Here is a 14,635-nt window from a genome sequence, read left to right as displayed (position 1 = left end):
AGGGAGGGGAAGCTGAGCGGAAATGCACATGGCGATCAGACCAGAACATAGTGTGACAAGGTAACAAGGTAAACTGATCCCAGGCTGCAATTCCTCTGGAAACTGAATCAATGAGGGTTCTGTTGAAGAGGAAATCCTCCCGGATATCAAGTTTATGTGAATCTATAGCACAATGGATTTAGCAGTAAATATGTTTTCCTTCGCAGTAAACATGTGCGTCATGTAACCTACAGATAGCTTTTCTGTACATCTGTAGGATGAATCCAGGAAGTGATGAACTACAATTCCCTGCAGTAAGGCCAGGTGTCTAACTTTGACCTCTGGGCTGTTGGGCAAGGTCCCCAGGGTTGCCAGGTCAGGTGACTGCTTTGACCTTTCCTTTGTACAGGACATGGAACTGTAGAGCAGCGGACATGAAGGACCGATCCCTCTCGAATGACATGCGAAGAAACGAGTCACAATCTCAGCCATTTAAGGTCCGAAATCCTGCACCACAGTGCTGTATTCATACAGGTCAGTACTCAAGGACAAAAAACGTTTGACCGAACCCCCATCTTCTGTTTTCTGCTTCAGTTTGACTACCTCTTAGGTTCTGATCAGACGGGGGTCAATACAGTCTTTTTAACTCTGCTTTCCGAGATGCAGGCCTGTTTCCTCTGTGAAGGGCTCTAGAGATGAGATTGTGTTGTACTGAGAGTCTAACCCCACGGGAAAAGCTGTGTTTACTGTAAGTGGGAAAACGTTTAGTGGTGACTCAGATTGTGCCCTTACACAAATACAATGTGAACAGTAACTGGTCTGTAACTGTCTGCATTCATATTCAGCAGTTAACAATCACTCTGAAGCTATCACGGCTGCTATCTTGACTTTACATTTTTCAGATCAAAAATCTTTGTATTGAGTTTCGAACATGCATAACCAGTGTTTGTCATTTAGAAATGGAAAGCAAAATGTATGCATACAATTGAGACAGTGGTTTGTACTGATTGAAATTACAAGAAACACAAACAAACAATAACAACGACAAAAATAATCCCCTACATTCACTGCCTGTGAGCCTCGTACGCACGATTATTTACCAGGAACATTGTTAAATGAATATGCATGTAATACATATGCATATACATACATGCAACAAATACATATACTCATACACATCTGTATACATACACACATACAAACATATGCTGCAGATAAGCTATACCAATAACAGATCGTATTACAGAGTGTGGAATGCATTTAAAAAAAAGGTTCCCACATTTTTGACACCATTATTGAAGCTTAAAGTGTCAGTTCACCCAAATTAAAGTAGGAATGTGCTACAGCGTTGGTTTGTACCTGCTCATGATAAAACTGTTAAGATGCTGATGGTAGTGAGGTATAATGCCTACTGTTCTCGCGGTTTAGTACATTAGCATGCTAACATTTGCTACTTAGCTCTAACAAAAAGACCAGCTGAGGCTGGTGGTAATGTCATTAACAAAACAAAAATAAAATGTATTTGTAATGGTGACAATAATGGAAAAGTCAGGGTATCAGTATAATCATAATGATGAGGCACCATGAATGTCTGTGACACATTTTATGGCAATATGTTTACAAATTGTTGAGATATTTCTTGTCTTGAGCAAAGTGATGGACAAATCGACATTCCTATCTATAACTGAACAGCTACGATCTCTCCAGAAGGTTACTCTGGATAATCTAAAGACCCTGCTGTCAACAGTTTTCACTCAAACTACTTACTTCCCAATAACAACTGTTGACAACGTTAAGACCATTCACCAACGCTCCTTAACCCGAAGACCCCGTTTCTCTTTTTTTTACCCCTTTCTTGCACAATCAGTTAAACCCATTCAAGATTCTAAAGGGGTTTCAGATGAAACAAACTAAAAAGGGAAAGTGAAAATGTGATGCCCCCAACTTATATAGATATGGAAACTATGATAAGGGGTTAACATGAATTGTATCAAAGGGGCAGAAGCAAAACATGCACATAAATAATTACAGGAACTGGGAAAAGGTTCATGCAGTGACTGAAATAAAAACTCCTTTCTTAGCACCAGTATTCATAAAAAGCTGATGTATCCAAAGGTTAAGAGTACTTTTTTTTTAATGCAAAAGGATAGAGTGTTATTATGTTGAAACTACATTTTGCAGGCTTTTATACAACTACTATGTGATAATGAAAGGAGGCAGGCTGACGGTCTAATGCCCACCACCCTTTATTCTGTGACCACTACTTTACTGAACAGCAACAAAGCTTTCAGTGTGAAAGCAGCAGAATACACAAGAGATTAAATGTGTTCCACCTCTTGCAGATGTTCAGAATTAAGTAGGGTACTCAAAAGTAACATCAAGACTCTATTAAATTCTGACTTATTAATACACTTTAGTGTCCAACAAAAAAATAAATAAAGAGTATTTAATTGTGTGTTCACAAAGGAATAAATAAAATGGGCACATGGGTAGCAACAGGCAGGGGGCTGCAGAAATTAGCCCATCTTTAAACAACCCCTCAAAAAGCACCACACTTGTAAAAAGCTACAGGACAACAAAAGACATACAGGAGTGAATGAAATGAAGCTTCCTTGCCAATTACTGCGGCGAACGTGGCCGCACCGGGGCTTTTTGTGCTTCACACAGGCAGTCTTTTCTCCCCTTGTCCCCGGCTATTGAGAGGGATGCATTAGCCAGGCGGGGATGGAGGGCTGGATGGATGGAGTGGAGAGGAGCAGAGCGGTGCGTTCGCTGTCATACAGCTCACTTCACACCCGGTGTTACAGACCTCTCTTATGACTTCACTCACAGTGCTCACACAAAATGTGATTCTGAACAATGTCATTTTCTACCTGCTTTCTAAGACTTGGACACAAATAATCCAGACGTGGAGAATATCTGCTCACTTTGATCTGATATGTTGCAGTGATGATGAATCGTGTGTGTGTGGTTTAATTCCTCATCGTGTTTAAATCTATTATCTTTGTCTGTTTACTAATTGGTCAAATAAACCTAGGTCTGATGTCAGGTATGTTATTTAAAAAATACATTTTCTTTTCACCTTTTGCCAGTCTCATTTTGAAATGCAATATTTTCCAGATGCACCATGTCAGTAGGAATGGTGTTTGGTGATTTTCCATCTCGAAGTCTACATTAAAACCTCCTCAAATGTAATTGAAAAGTGACATTTGTCCAGTGAGTGTTTCATCTTGTAATAAGTACCTTCTTCGATTTGAAACATGATCATTTAAATGCTGTCTTTGACGTGCAAAGTCTGACTGCAACACTTGTTAGGTTTAATTTTCAAATGTTTGTTTCTCTTTTTCACGTAAATGCCTCTGGACCACCTCACTAAATGCTCAGCTCTTTATTTCTATGGCAATCCCAGCATACTATGCAGGGTCATAGTGTGTAAATGTGCTGCCTGTGACAACTATCAGCAAGGTTAATACTGCGGATAACAACATCCATCATTCACTTTCATTAGCGCTGTCCTCTGACCTGCTCCACATAATGTTGTCAAATGTGTCAGGCGCCAGATTATTGGGAGGTATGATGATCAATAGATAAATAACAGGGAGTGCGTGGAGCGGCTGCAGAATAAACCTCCATCCAGCATTCTGCCGCCTGTCACAAATCTGAAAAACAAATGGACTAGCCCGAGGCAAGAGCCATCAATAATAATATAATGTGTGGACGATGATGAATTAGAGCCAGACTCCTCAATGCATCGCTGTTCTACGCACAGAAAAACTTCACTGGCTGAATGCATTGATCTCCGTATGCACATTAGTTTACTTAATCTGCATTTGAGTCGATGGGACAACACAGCGTTTCACTTCACTGAATTCAGAAAAGTTAATAATGTCCGATAATCAAAAGCTGTTTATGAAAGCACCTCTTTTTGTGGGCCATTGATTGGACTGTAATGCACTGATAACTCAGACAGTATGCACTTAGGAAATGACAAATGTATTTTATATTCAATAACATAGATTTTCCCATGCTTAACCACAGGTTGTAGTTCAAACACACATGTCCACATCCATAAAAAAGTATTAACTAATATTGTCCCTTTTTAATGTTCTCATTGAACTGATGAGATGTTGAAGGAGAACATAACACAGGAAGTGTGTCATTTCACATTGATGTTAACTGGATGTTTAATTTCTACTGCTATAATAGTTTACTCATACATAATTGTATTAAATAAAATGTATTTTGCCCAAATATTTTTTATTTTCTTACGTTTTTTTTAAAGCAATTTGATGCTAGTGGTTACGAAATATTATATAAATTAATTAATAACTCACCTTACTTTTAAGTGTGAGTCTTATAATTGTTGTTTAATTCAGAGTGTGTTTGTCTGTTGCCATATTACTCCCATCGTTTATTTAAAAAATGCATTCATATTCAAGCCTACCTATTTCCTCAGACCAAACTTAAGTCACTCTACATAAACATTGCACATTAACTGAGTAATACACACACCACTACAACAGAGAAAGCTAATATCAGAAAACAGCTCCGAGCAGCTTCACTTTAAACAGTGCTGTCACTTAAGACCCATGAGATCCTCGTGGTCCACAACTGCTACCACAAAAGAGGTGGTGTAAATGTTGCCTGCGTACTGAAAACTGCAACAAGATCACAGTGTCTTGACCTAAATGTCACAGGGCAAACCAAACAAGAAAAAAAGACCCAAACAGAAACAGAGTAACGTAGGAATAATGAAACAAATGCACTTCGCCAATGGAACTGAAAATGCCAATATGGATCACTAATTGATAGTTCAGACCCCTGTGCTAATACTCTTGTATCTATATAACCTAAAGACGACTATGTATCAGAAAACAGTATATGCACAAGTTTATCAATCTGTTTTTTACAATGTGACAGCAACACTTAATTGGCTGTTAGTTGGCTTTAAATGGTATTCTATAGGGCATTTTGCAAATGAGATCTAATAAAGCAGGTTGAAATGGATACAAGGAGTCAGTTAAACCTTGCTCCGCAGTCACCCAGAGGCGCACAGGGAAACCTGATCCTCAAAGATGTGGTGCATTAGTTCTGCTAAGCTAACCGTGAATGCTAATTGCAGGAAGGACAAACTGTAACCCCTGCCCTGTGGCCATGAACCCATTAAACAGCACAGAGGGTTTCATAGACATGGAGAGCGTACAAAGAGGCTGGGGCTGAAAAGGCCTGCAATCGGATTTCGGTTTAAACGGGGATAACAAGTTTTGCAAAGTCCCCCCTGGGATCTGCCCTCGCCTTCTTTTTCTGAGAGTGTAAAGTAGCTCTGACCGCAAATCATCGATACAATGCAACAGGTTTCCGAATGGAATATGTTGCCGCTCAGCAGGGATTGACATGAGTTCTCACAGAGCCTGACAGGTGCTCTCTTCAGTATGTGGATCAGTTAAGTTTGGGTACGTCCCACACCTGGAGGACATTTACAAAGAAGCGGTTCAATATGACACCCTATACGTTGTGGGAAAGGTGTCATCCTGATTAGGAATCATCAAGTGTTGTCTCTGTTTTGTAGGCAACATTAAACACTTAATCAGAACAACACATGGACGGCTCTATTAGTTCAACATTAAGCTTGTTTGGGGCTCAGCAGTTTATTTTTCTGGGCGAGCAAAAGTCATAAACAAGAGTTCCCTTTTCTGAGTGTTTTCACCTTTAATCTCTGTGGCTCTGGTGCCTCCTGGCCATACATTTTCAAACACGACCCCGCTCCACCGACTGCCCCCGACTACTTCTTCATACATACATCCATCAGTTTGACAAGTGGCATGAAAGCTGCTCTTTTTTTCACTTAAACATCCATTTCAGCAATTTACCTTTTGAAGTGAATGTTTACTTGCATGTCTGTCTTTCCGGAAAGGCAAGTATGGAACAGTACGTTAAGATCTAAAGTGTTTATAAGTTGAGCGTAAGCAAACAATAATTCAGCGTATATTACATTAAATTACATTATTTGCCAACCAAGAGGACACAAATGTACAACAGCAAGAAACCTGCAAATAGCTACATTAGCTTCAAATAAAAAAAGTGCTACATACATTTTCTTTTTGTATGGCCAAGCTGCAGATATATCATGCTACTGTGGCAGCTCTTTATATCTCCTTAGATGGGATCTTTCTCTATGGTCAAAATCTGTGACCTAAATGCAGCCTACCATACCGTCATTCATGCACAACATTGGTCAATTCAATCTGATTTCCTAGTCTTATCAGGCCTGATTCTAAAACACCAATGCCACACATTTCTTTGCCAAATGATTAATCTGTAGCACAAAGCCTAGGAGCCCCTAGTAACCTCCAGCCCAAAATCTGTGACCCTCCTGTCGCACCCGGAGATTTTTTGATTTACTATAGCCCCCGCTCCCAGGTGAGCGTCCCCTCCACCAGTGAGCCCTGTGCTGCCTGTGAGGAGATGGATGGCTGCGAGTGTGAAACCTAGCAGTGGGTTACATGGCCTTGAGCTTCAGCGTCTAAATAGGCTCTCTAATGTAACTACAATGCTCTGGAGGAGATGTTGTCTTGCCCTCCAAAGCTCTTTAAAAGCCTCCTCGGGGCAGGGGGAGCTCTGAGTGAGGGGATGTGGCAGGACTCAGCCACGTCCTAAAGAAAGCTCAGGTTTCCAGCTGGGATGCTCTGGAAACGGGACGCTATAGCTACAGGAACAGCAGCTTTATTTAGGACCAGTTTGATGGTTGGTTTTATAGCTTCACATTTGAAGGACAGACACGATGTTGGTAATACTTTTTTCATCCAAATCTCAGCAAGAAATGAAACAAAATACATAATAAATATTTAACTGTTCGCTTAATTGAGTTGAATTTTTAAGAGCTAGCTAACGAGACAAAGCAAGATATGCCAAAGGAGGATGTTCTGTTACATTTCAAACTGGCAACCCAAATTATTTCCTTAATAAATATCTACTAGCATATCTTCATTCACGCCCTATCAGACACTTTTCATTCGACACATTTTTTTGTAACATCATTATCACAAAGATCTGTTGAACTGTTGCCAGCTATGGAAATTATTGGAAGCATGTCCCAACTATCTTTAAAAGTTTTGCAATGAAACAGTTCATTATTGATGATGTATGCTTTTCAAAGTGACTATATAGCTGAATTATTTCTAAAGGAAGAAGAAAGCCCATTATTGATGGTGTCACCGTTTCTTGAAACAGATACAAATACATCATGTGATTTCCTCATTTCTACGCAGCTCATGAAGCTTGATATAATATTGGAAGCCGCTCGGAGAGATAAGGTGTCTTCTTGAAGGTCATCTGTGCCCTCTTGAGTGAACATAAGAGCCTCCTGTGGTCGGGTTAAATGCACATGACAGGCTGTAGGAGCACAATCACCCATTTTAATTGTCATGTAACGGTTTCATGTAGAGCCAAACTGTCTGCAACACTTCAGCGGTTGGAAACCAGAGCCTGGCCACACAACCACAGATGTGGTTAACTGGGCCTTTTACTGGAGGAAAGAAAAACAAATATCTGTGGAGACAGGCTGGGAGGAAGATAAGGAAACAGATGTATCTGCTGCAAGCTGTGAAGTTCCAGGCCTTAATAAATGGTAATGAATAAAAAGGCAGTGGTGGATGAAGAGCTCAAATATTATGTGAAAGTGGCAATAATAATAAAAGTAAAAGGTCAAATTCAGATTCATATATTTCTTTTCTGAATGATAATCGATTATAAAAGGATGCATTTATTTGTAAATAACGTTAATGTTGTAACTGGTAAAGTTGGGTCTAATTGAAATGCCCCTAAATACTGCTGGTTACATTTCATCAGCATTTTTTCTTTGTTTCTTTGCAATAATAATGTCAATTGGTTGAGTAACTAGTAACTTTAGCAATGAAAAATATGTAGTGAACTAAAAGCACATGTTGCTTACTATATATAATAGAAGAAACACAGAAAATACTTGAGTATAAGTGCTTTAAAATGGTACTCAACCAAAGTACTTTGTAAGTTCACTAAGTTACATTCCACCACTGTATGATAAGGAACTTAATTTGTGACTCTTTGCACATAAGGCTAACAAAAAATACAAATTGTTTCATATGCAACTGAGAAATTGACTGCTAAACAACCGTCCTTATGAAACATCTCTAAACAATACAGACAAGAAAAACTGTTTCAAGGACACTCGAACATCATTTTCCAATTTAGCGGAAGCCAAAGATGACAGGAAACAAGGTAATTCGCTGTAGCCCCACCAACAACCCCCCCCCCCCTCCCCCCACCATTCCCCGCCTGCTTCATGCGCAGTAATTATGTCCCAAAATGAATGCCATTTCATATTAAGCTGCAGTCATATTCGAACGTCAAAGATGGACTCATTATCGGCAATCATGGGAATTAGTTACATCATTTAACCAATCCCAACTAATCATTTCCAGGATACCGCAGAAGCAGATAGAGCCATTAGAAAAGATTGGAGCTCTTAAATAGAATAATTGACATCTATATCTTCCCTGCTGCTTTGGCTGAAGGGCTTCAGAAATTGCATTAGTTGCAATTGAAAAATCTGAACTGAGGGAAAAAGACACCACTTAGACTTTAGCAGGGCTCTGCTCAGTGTTCCCTGCTCCCATTCATATAATGCCCCGTACCGCCTTAACAAAGGTCTGCGTCGCATCCCACTGTCACCAGAGTAACAACTCGTAAAACTGCAGCTGCTAAATTCAGGGGTAATAATGAAAAAGGTGTTAGACCACGGAAACACCTAGGCCATTTTTATCTCCAATAAAATGTGTATAATGTTTGTGAGTTACCGGTAAATGTTATTTTTCCCTGTAGATTTATCAAGAAATGACTTAACACGAATATAACTTAAAGATGGCCTTATAACCCTTAATGTACCTCCTGGGGTACTAAACTGATGAAGCAGCATTACAAATAAGTTAAATCTAGAAATGAGCAGAGGTGGGAGAAGTACTCAGATCCTGTACTTGAGTAAAAGTAGAAGTACCAGAGTGTAGGAATACTCTGTGTCAAGTAAGTCCTTTAATCAAATTGTTACAAAAGCTTTTGTAAAAGTACAAAAGTATTAGCATTCAATATACTTAAAGTACCAAAAGTAATATTACACATTATGCAGATTGGTCCATTTCAGAATAATATATATGATATGTTTTGATAATAACTATTGATCATTAAAGCGTTATCAAAGCTGGTAAAGGAGCAGCTAGTTTGAATGACTTTGTATACTGCAGGGTAGATTGTGAATCTACTCCAGGTGTGAGTAAAGTATTATTTAAGTGTTGATTATATTTCACATCATTAATCCAAATCTGTAAAGTCAATAAAGATAGGAAATAATTGTATTGGAGTAAAAGTACATGATTTACCTCAGTTATATTAAAGTAGAAGTAGCTACAAATTAAAATAGTCAAGTAAAGTATCTCAAAAGTGTACTTAAGAGCAGTACTTCAGTAAATCTACTTAGTTACTTTACACCTCTGTAAATGAGCCGTATGCTCATTTCATCTTAGCGTCACCGGTGTTTCTGATGCAGCCGGGTCATCCAGTTTACTGGTTTTCTCCCAGTTTCCCCCAGTGATAAACAGGCTCTGGTCTGAGCCGCGGACCCCTGATGTCTATCAGCACAGGTCAGTGTCCGGGGGCAAGTGGAGCCCTCGGCAAGAGGAGTGGATCATCGCTTTCCCTCAACACATCATCAGGTGCCTCTTCTGCCCCGACACATTCCTGCCATTTCATAGGCTTTCTTTCAAAGGTACATGTGACAAAACATGAAGTTGGCCAGAATTGATATAAACATGTTTTATCATACGGTCAACGTTTAAAAAAAAAAAAAAATGTAATCAGTGTTACAAGATGAAATGTAACTCCATCATCCACTGCACAATAACCAAGCAGAACATGACAAAATAGGAGAATATAAAAATCAGCAAGAGACACAAAGTAGAGTTAGAACAAACAAGAAGTCAAAGAGGGAAATAAAAACTGTTCTTGGAATTGTAATAAATGACAGCGATATATATGGTCATGGTACACTGGATCTTGGTGCATCCCTATTTCGGATGAACAGTGAGAAAGTCATGTGGCTACTGTGGAACACAAGTGGGAGCATTTTTGTACCAATATTACAACAAAATCAAACCTTGGTCTTCAGAAAACATTCTTGAAAACGACAAATGTCCTCGGAGGAGCAAAACATTTGACCAACAATGTGTTACTGTTTGAGTCCAGTATATCCGACCATATAATGCATAAAAACAATCAAAGGTATTATAAAAGTTCCTGGTCAAACATTGATTTAGTTTCACAAAAGTAGTATTTAATACAGGGCTATTGTGGGGGTACAGCAGGGTTCTATATTTACAGCAGCATACACACATACACATACTGGGGGGGGGGGGGGGGAGGATTTCCAAGTTCTCATCTGTCTATCTTTCAACTGTCGGATATTGAAAAGTGGACGGACAGAGATACCGATCGGCATATTGTGCAGCTGGACGTGCCTCCTTGTAAATGCAGCTGCATACAAGATTGGGTGAGTAGCGGACTGCCACAGTGAGGACACGAGGGGTGACGGAGACTCACTTGGGTTTCGTCTCGGCGTCTGTGACTTGGCGGATGAAGATGGTGTTCTCCGGGTGGTTGATGTCTCCCCTCTCGTGCATGTAGGAGGCGGCGATGGCGAGCATGGTGCCGTCGTTGTTGAAGGCCAGCGAGGCGATGCTGGTCGGGTACCTGTGGAACTGACACAGGCGCTTCTTGTTGAACGGGTCCCAGATGTTCACAAAGCCGTCGGAGCCACCTGGAAGAAGGAGAGGCTCAAGGTCAACCTCAAAAAGATTTAGGTCGTGTTGCTGCTGAGATATGGATCTATAATAACCCTGTGTTCCTCATGTAACCTTGGCAGCTCAATGGTAAAGGTCATAGGAAAACCTGAGCTTTATAAAACACAATTTGCACACATACAAAGACAGACTAAATGTAGGAGGAAGCTCATTTTCTCATGTACTAACTAGCCGGTCTTACCTGTGGCAAAGGTGTTATGGATACTGTGAAAGGAAATGGCATTGACAGGGTAGACCTGCTCGATTCCCTCCTCCTTCAGTCTGTGGCATTTGAAGGCATACTTCTTCTTCTGAATCTCCTGGCTTGGGTCCAGGTACTCCACAGCTACACGTCCCTCGATTGAACTCAAGGCGTAGCCCTGGAGCAAAGACAGAAAATATGATGTTACAACCCAACTGCTTTTCATTAACACAGGTATCTATGACAAAGTGTTCTCATAGGAGTAAATCATCTGACAAGCTTAAACAGTATATTTTAGTACAAGTGAGTACTTTCATTCATAAAGTTGACTTTAATTAAAAATGTACCTGTTTGTTGGGGAAGGCCCTGATGCAGCGAGTCTGATACTTGAGACTGGACTCTCTCCTTTGCAGTACGTAGCCCATGTTCCTCAAATCCCACACCAGGACTCGTCTCCCGGCTGTGCCAACGATCAGCCTGTCTCCAGCCACAGACAGGGTATACACCTTTCACAAAGAAAAGAGCCAGGATGAGACAGGAAAGAAACACACCGCCAGAAATTCCCAATGCCTTACTTGACACTAGACAAACACAATGTTACAATTAGTCATAACGAACACTTTCTATAACAAAGACTAAACAAACAAAAATGTGGTTATATGTTATTATACTATACTACTGTGCATCTTTTGCTTTACCTTTTCAGGCTGGGTGAAGGTGCCAGCGTTGCAGGGCGTCCTTGGGTCCCACAGCCTAACTGATCTGTCCCAGCTGCCCGTTACCATGACGTTAACCTCTGGGCAGTATTCCACACAACGAATGGGGGCGTCATGTGTTCCAACTATTGTATCTGTTTAAGGATAATATTAAAGATCAGCAGAAATTAACACATACAGCAAATACATGACAGATGTGAAAATATGTGGAAGGTTTAGACAATACTGCCTGATTAAAACTGTTATTAGTATTTGTCAGGTTTGTTACATACCTTGGTCTGTGTTCAAATCATGAGTTTTTAATTGTGCATCTAAACCTCCACTCCAAGAATGAGTTGGGTCCTGCAAAGGAAAAGGGAATGTTATCTGTGTGTGAAGCAGACTTCTGGGGTTTAACGTGACAATAAAAAGACTGAACAAATATACAAATCTGTGACCTACATAAAAGGCACAGTCAAGAACTGGAGCTGAGTGCTGGTACTTCATCCGCATGGTGTTGCTTCCCACATCGAATAGGCGCACAGTGCCATCCCAGGAGGAAACCAGGAGGAACTGTGTTGCGCTGGGGCTGAACTTGACAGCAGAGATGCTGTCATCTGGTCCCTGGTTTAGCTTGTACTCGTTTGAGCCTGTCATCTGCAAAGATTAAACATATCAGTAAGTCTGAAATTGTAACCGAGTGACACAATAAATGCATAAAAGAGAAATGTACAGTAAATATAACAATCATTCACACCAAAAGAATACAGTTGCAAAAGCACAAGTGTATGTAGATCAATAACATCTCATACTAAAGGCTCAAATATGTCCATAGAGTTGATTAGAAACCTCTTAGTGGCTGAAATACACATGTTTTTAAATAATATACTTCAGGAAAGTAATACTATAATAGCCTGCCTGGCATTACAATCCTAAAAAAGGTATGTTGTCGTTTTATTCCCTGTATATTACTGATTTACTCTGACCAAAAACCACTTGATCCTAACTAAACCACTAACATAGCAAGAAAGTTCAGGAAATTAAACTGTAAAATGTAAGAAAACATTGAAAATACTTCCACATTCATAATGCTAGCTGAACAACCATAACATACAGGTGGGGGTTGTAAAGAGTTTGCTTTCCCAGATATCGATATCGGATGTTAACTTCAGATAGGTATTTAATTGGGTTGTATTCCTTTGTTTTCTTTCTAAACCATGTCCCTTAAAAAGGAACAACAACGTAGATGTTTTGATAGATTTACTGAAGCTAACATCACTGGAGGACAACCGCTCTCCAGCTTGTTGTTAGCCTAGCCCAGTGACAGCGCTTGAGGTTTTAGCTTGCTAGCTAGCCCTACTAAGTACTTCACTTAAAAGTAAAAGCTAAACAATATGGTTTTCTGTTGCAAGGCTGGTGCAAATATGACTTTACGTTGTGTGATCTCGATATAATGTGTTCTTGAGATCGACAACACGACTTGTACCGCTACATGTAGCAATTACACCTAGCCTTCTGCATGGCACTGGTGTCTGCTAATGCTAGCTTGACAACGGTCAAGATAACGTAGGTTAAAGCCTTGATGATGGCATTTTCAGTTTACTTACGGCTTCGGTTTGGTGTGCTCCCGATGCGAATGGTGACTTTCTTTCACCGCGGAATTATTATATCTTGGTTAACAGCAAAATATAGAATATATAACGTGGAAATGCTAAAAAGCAATATGGCTGCGTGAAGCTATATCCTTAACTAGCGGCGCCGATGCCTCAGTGGATGCTGATTGGTTGAGTCGAATGTCCAAGTTCCCGCCTGCGACATGATTGGTTCGTTTAAGCTTAATGTCTATTTCCGTTGTCTCAGCGCAGATCACATGACGCAGGACTGTTTTCTCTCTCTCCTCTTCTCCTCTCTCTGTAAGTACGAGTATCTGTGTGTTTCATTTACGATTGATACAATGCAATATCAGAAAAACAAAATAATGCATTATTAAAAACAAATTGAATCAGCCTACACCGTGATCATCTTAGCCAATTGGCCTACAAACAAGGAAAACCTAACAACGATATAAAAAAGGGATTTTTTTGTATTCAGTCGGCTGTTTCTTATTGTTAGGCCTTTCAGCAATGGTAAACATACCTATGCTGTTTTATACAATTGATTATTTCTATAGCCTTTCTTCCCATTATTTTTTAGGGGAACTTTACTCAAATAGTCCAGCCTTAGAATTACAGTACAAAACATCACAGGTATCTTCTAAACATAAGCAATAGGCTACAATTTACATTTGTGAAGATGACTTTGCTTTTTAATTGTGACAGTACTTGGATCTGACTTGGTCATTTTTTTGATTTTCACTCTTTGTTACCTGGAATTATTTCTGCAGACTATGAATTTAGTATTGCAACTCGTTGGGAAAATGTAATTGTATTTTATCTTAATATAGCGTTTCCTGTAAAATATTTGCACCATTCTTGAAAAAATACGCATCAATACATAAGGCCTATATAGAGATCTGTGTTTATACACTTTAACGTGTAACAATATTCCAGAATAATGGCTCCTCAATTATTTAACTTAAGAATTTCGCAAAATGTCTAAAATCATCAAATTATAATTGGTGGCCATAATGAATAACTGTTAGAATTATCCAATGTTAGTGTTTTATTTTAGAGAGGACGGTCATTTCTGCAGTCCCTCAATGTGCCATAAACGCCTGATCGCCTATAACATTGTGTTTTTAAAGAATCGTAAAGAAAACATCACTCTATCCTCACAAATGTTTGGAAACGAAGAACTTTAGGACACAACTTAATTGAATTATTTCTTCACATGTACATCGCTTTCATATTAAGGATAGATACGTATTTTTTGGAACGAAATCTTTACTTAAGATC

The 14,635-nt window shown here is 39.5% G+C and overlaps 1 protein-coding gene across 1 annotated transcript; it reads right to left on the bottom strand.

Annotated features, from left to right (window-relative positions):
• Window positions 1–9,807: 9,807 nt before the first annotated feature.
• On the bottom strand, window positions 9,808–13,517 carry bub3 (BUB3 mitotic checkpoint protein). Its single transcript, XM_034120092.1, has 7 exons — window positions 13,349–13,517; window positions 12,204–12,398; window positions 12,035–12,104; window positions 11,745–11,896; window positions 11,394–11,552; window positions 11,047–11,224; window positions 9,808–10,822 (listed from the first exon to the last, which is right to left on the bottom strand). The coding sequence occupies exons 2-7, from the start codon at window positions 12,396–12,398 to the stop codon at window positions 10,602–10,604; spliced, it is 975 nt and encodes a 324-aa protein (XP_033975983.1). The 5' UTR covers window positions 13,349–13,517; the 3' UTR covers window positions 9,808–10,601.
• Window positions 13,518–14,635: the final 1,118 nt, after the last annotated feature.

Source organism: Trematomus bernacchii, unplaced genomic scaffold (assembly GCF_902827165.1).
Source record: "Trematomus bernacchii unplaced genomic scaffold, fTreBer1.1, whole genome shotgun sequence".
Lineage (NCBI taxonomy): Eukaryota > Metazoa > Chordata > Actinopteri > Perciformes > Nototheniidae > Trematomus > Trematomus bernacchii.
The sequence above is the reverse complement of the archived record's forward strand: the minus strand, read 5'-3'. Positions and strand labels throughout refer to the sequence as shown.

Excerpts from the sequence above, each read along its gene's own strand:
- bub3 (XM_034120092.1), bottom strand. The coding sequence starts at position 12,398 with ATGACAGGCTCAAACGAGTACAAGCTAAACCAGGGACCAGATGACAGC. Across the intron at positions 11,897-12,034 it reads TGATTTGAACACAGACCAAG|ATACAATAGTTGGAACACAT; the intron begins GTATGTAACAAA and ends ATCCTTAAACAG. Across the intron at positions 11,225-11,393 it reads GGGCCTTCCCCAACAAACAG|GGCTACGCCTTGAGTTCAAT; the intron begins GTACATTTTTAA and ends TCTTTGCTCCAG.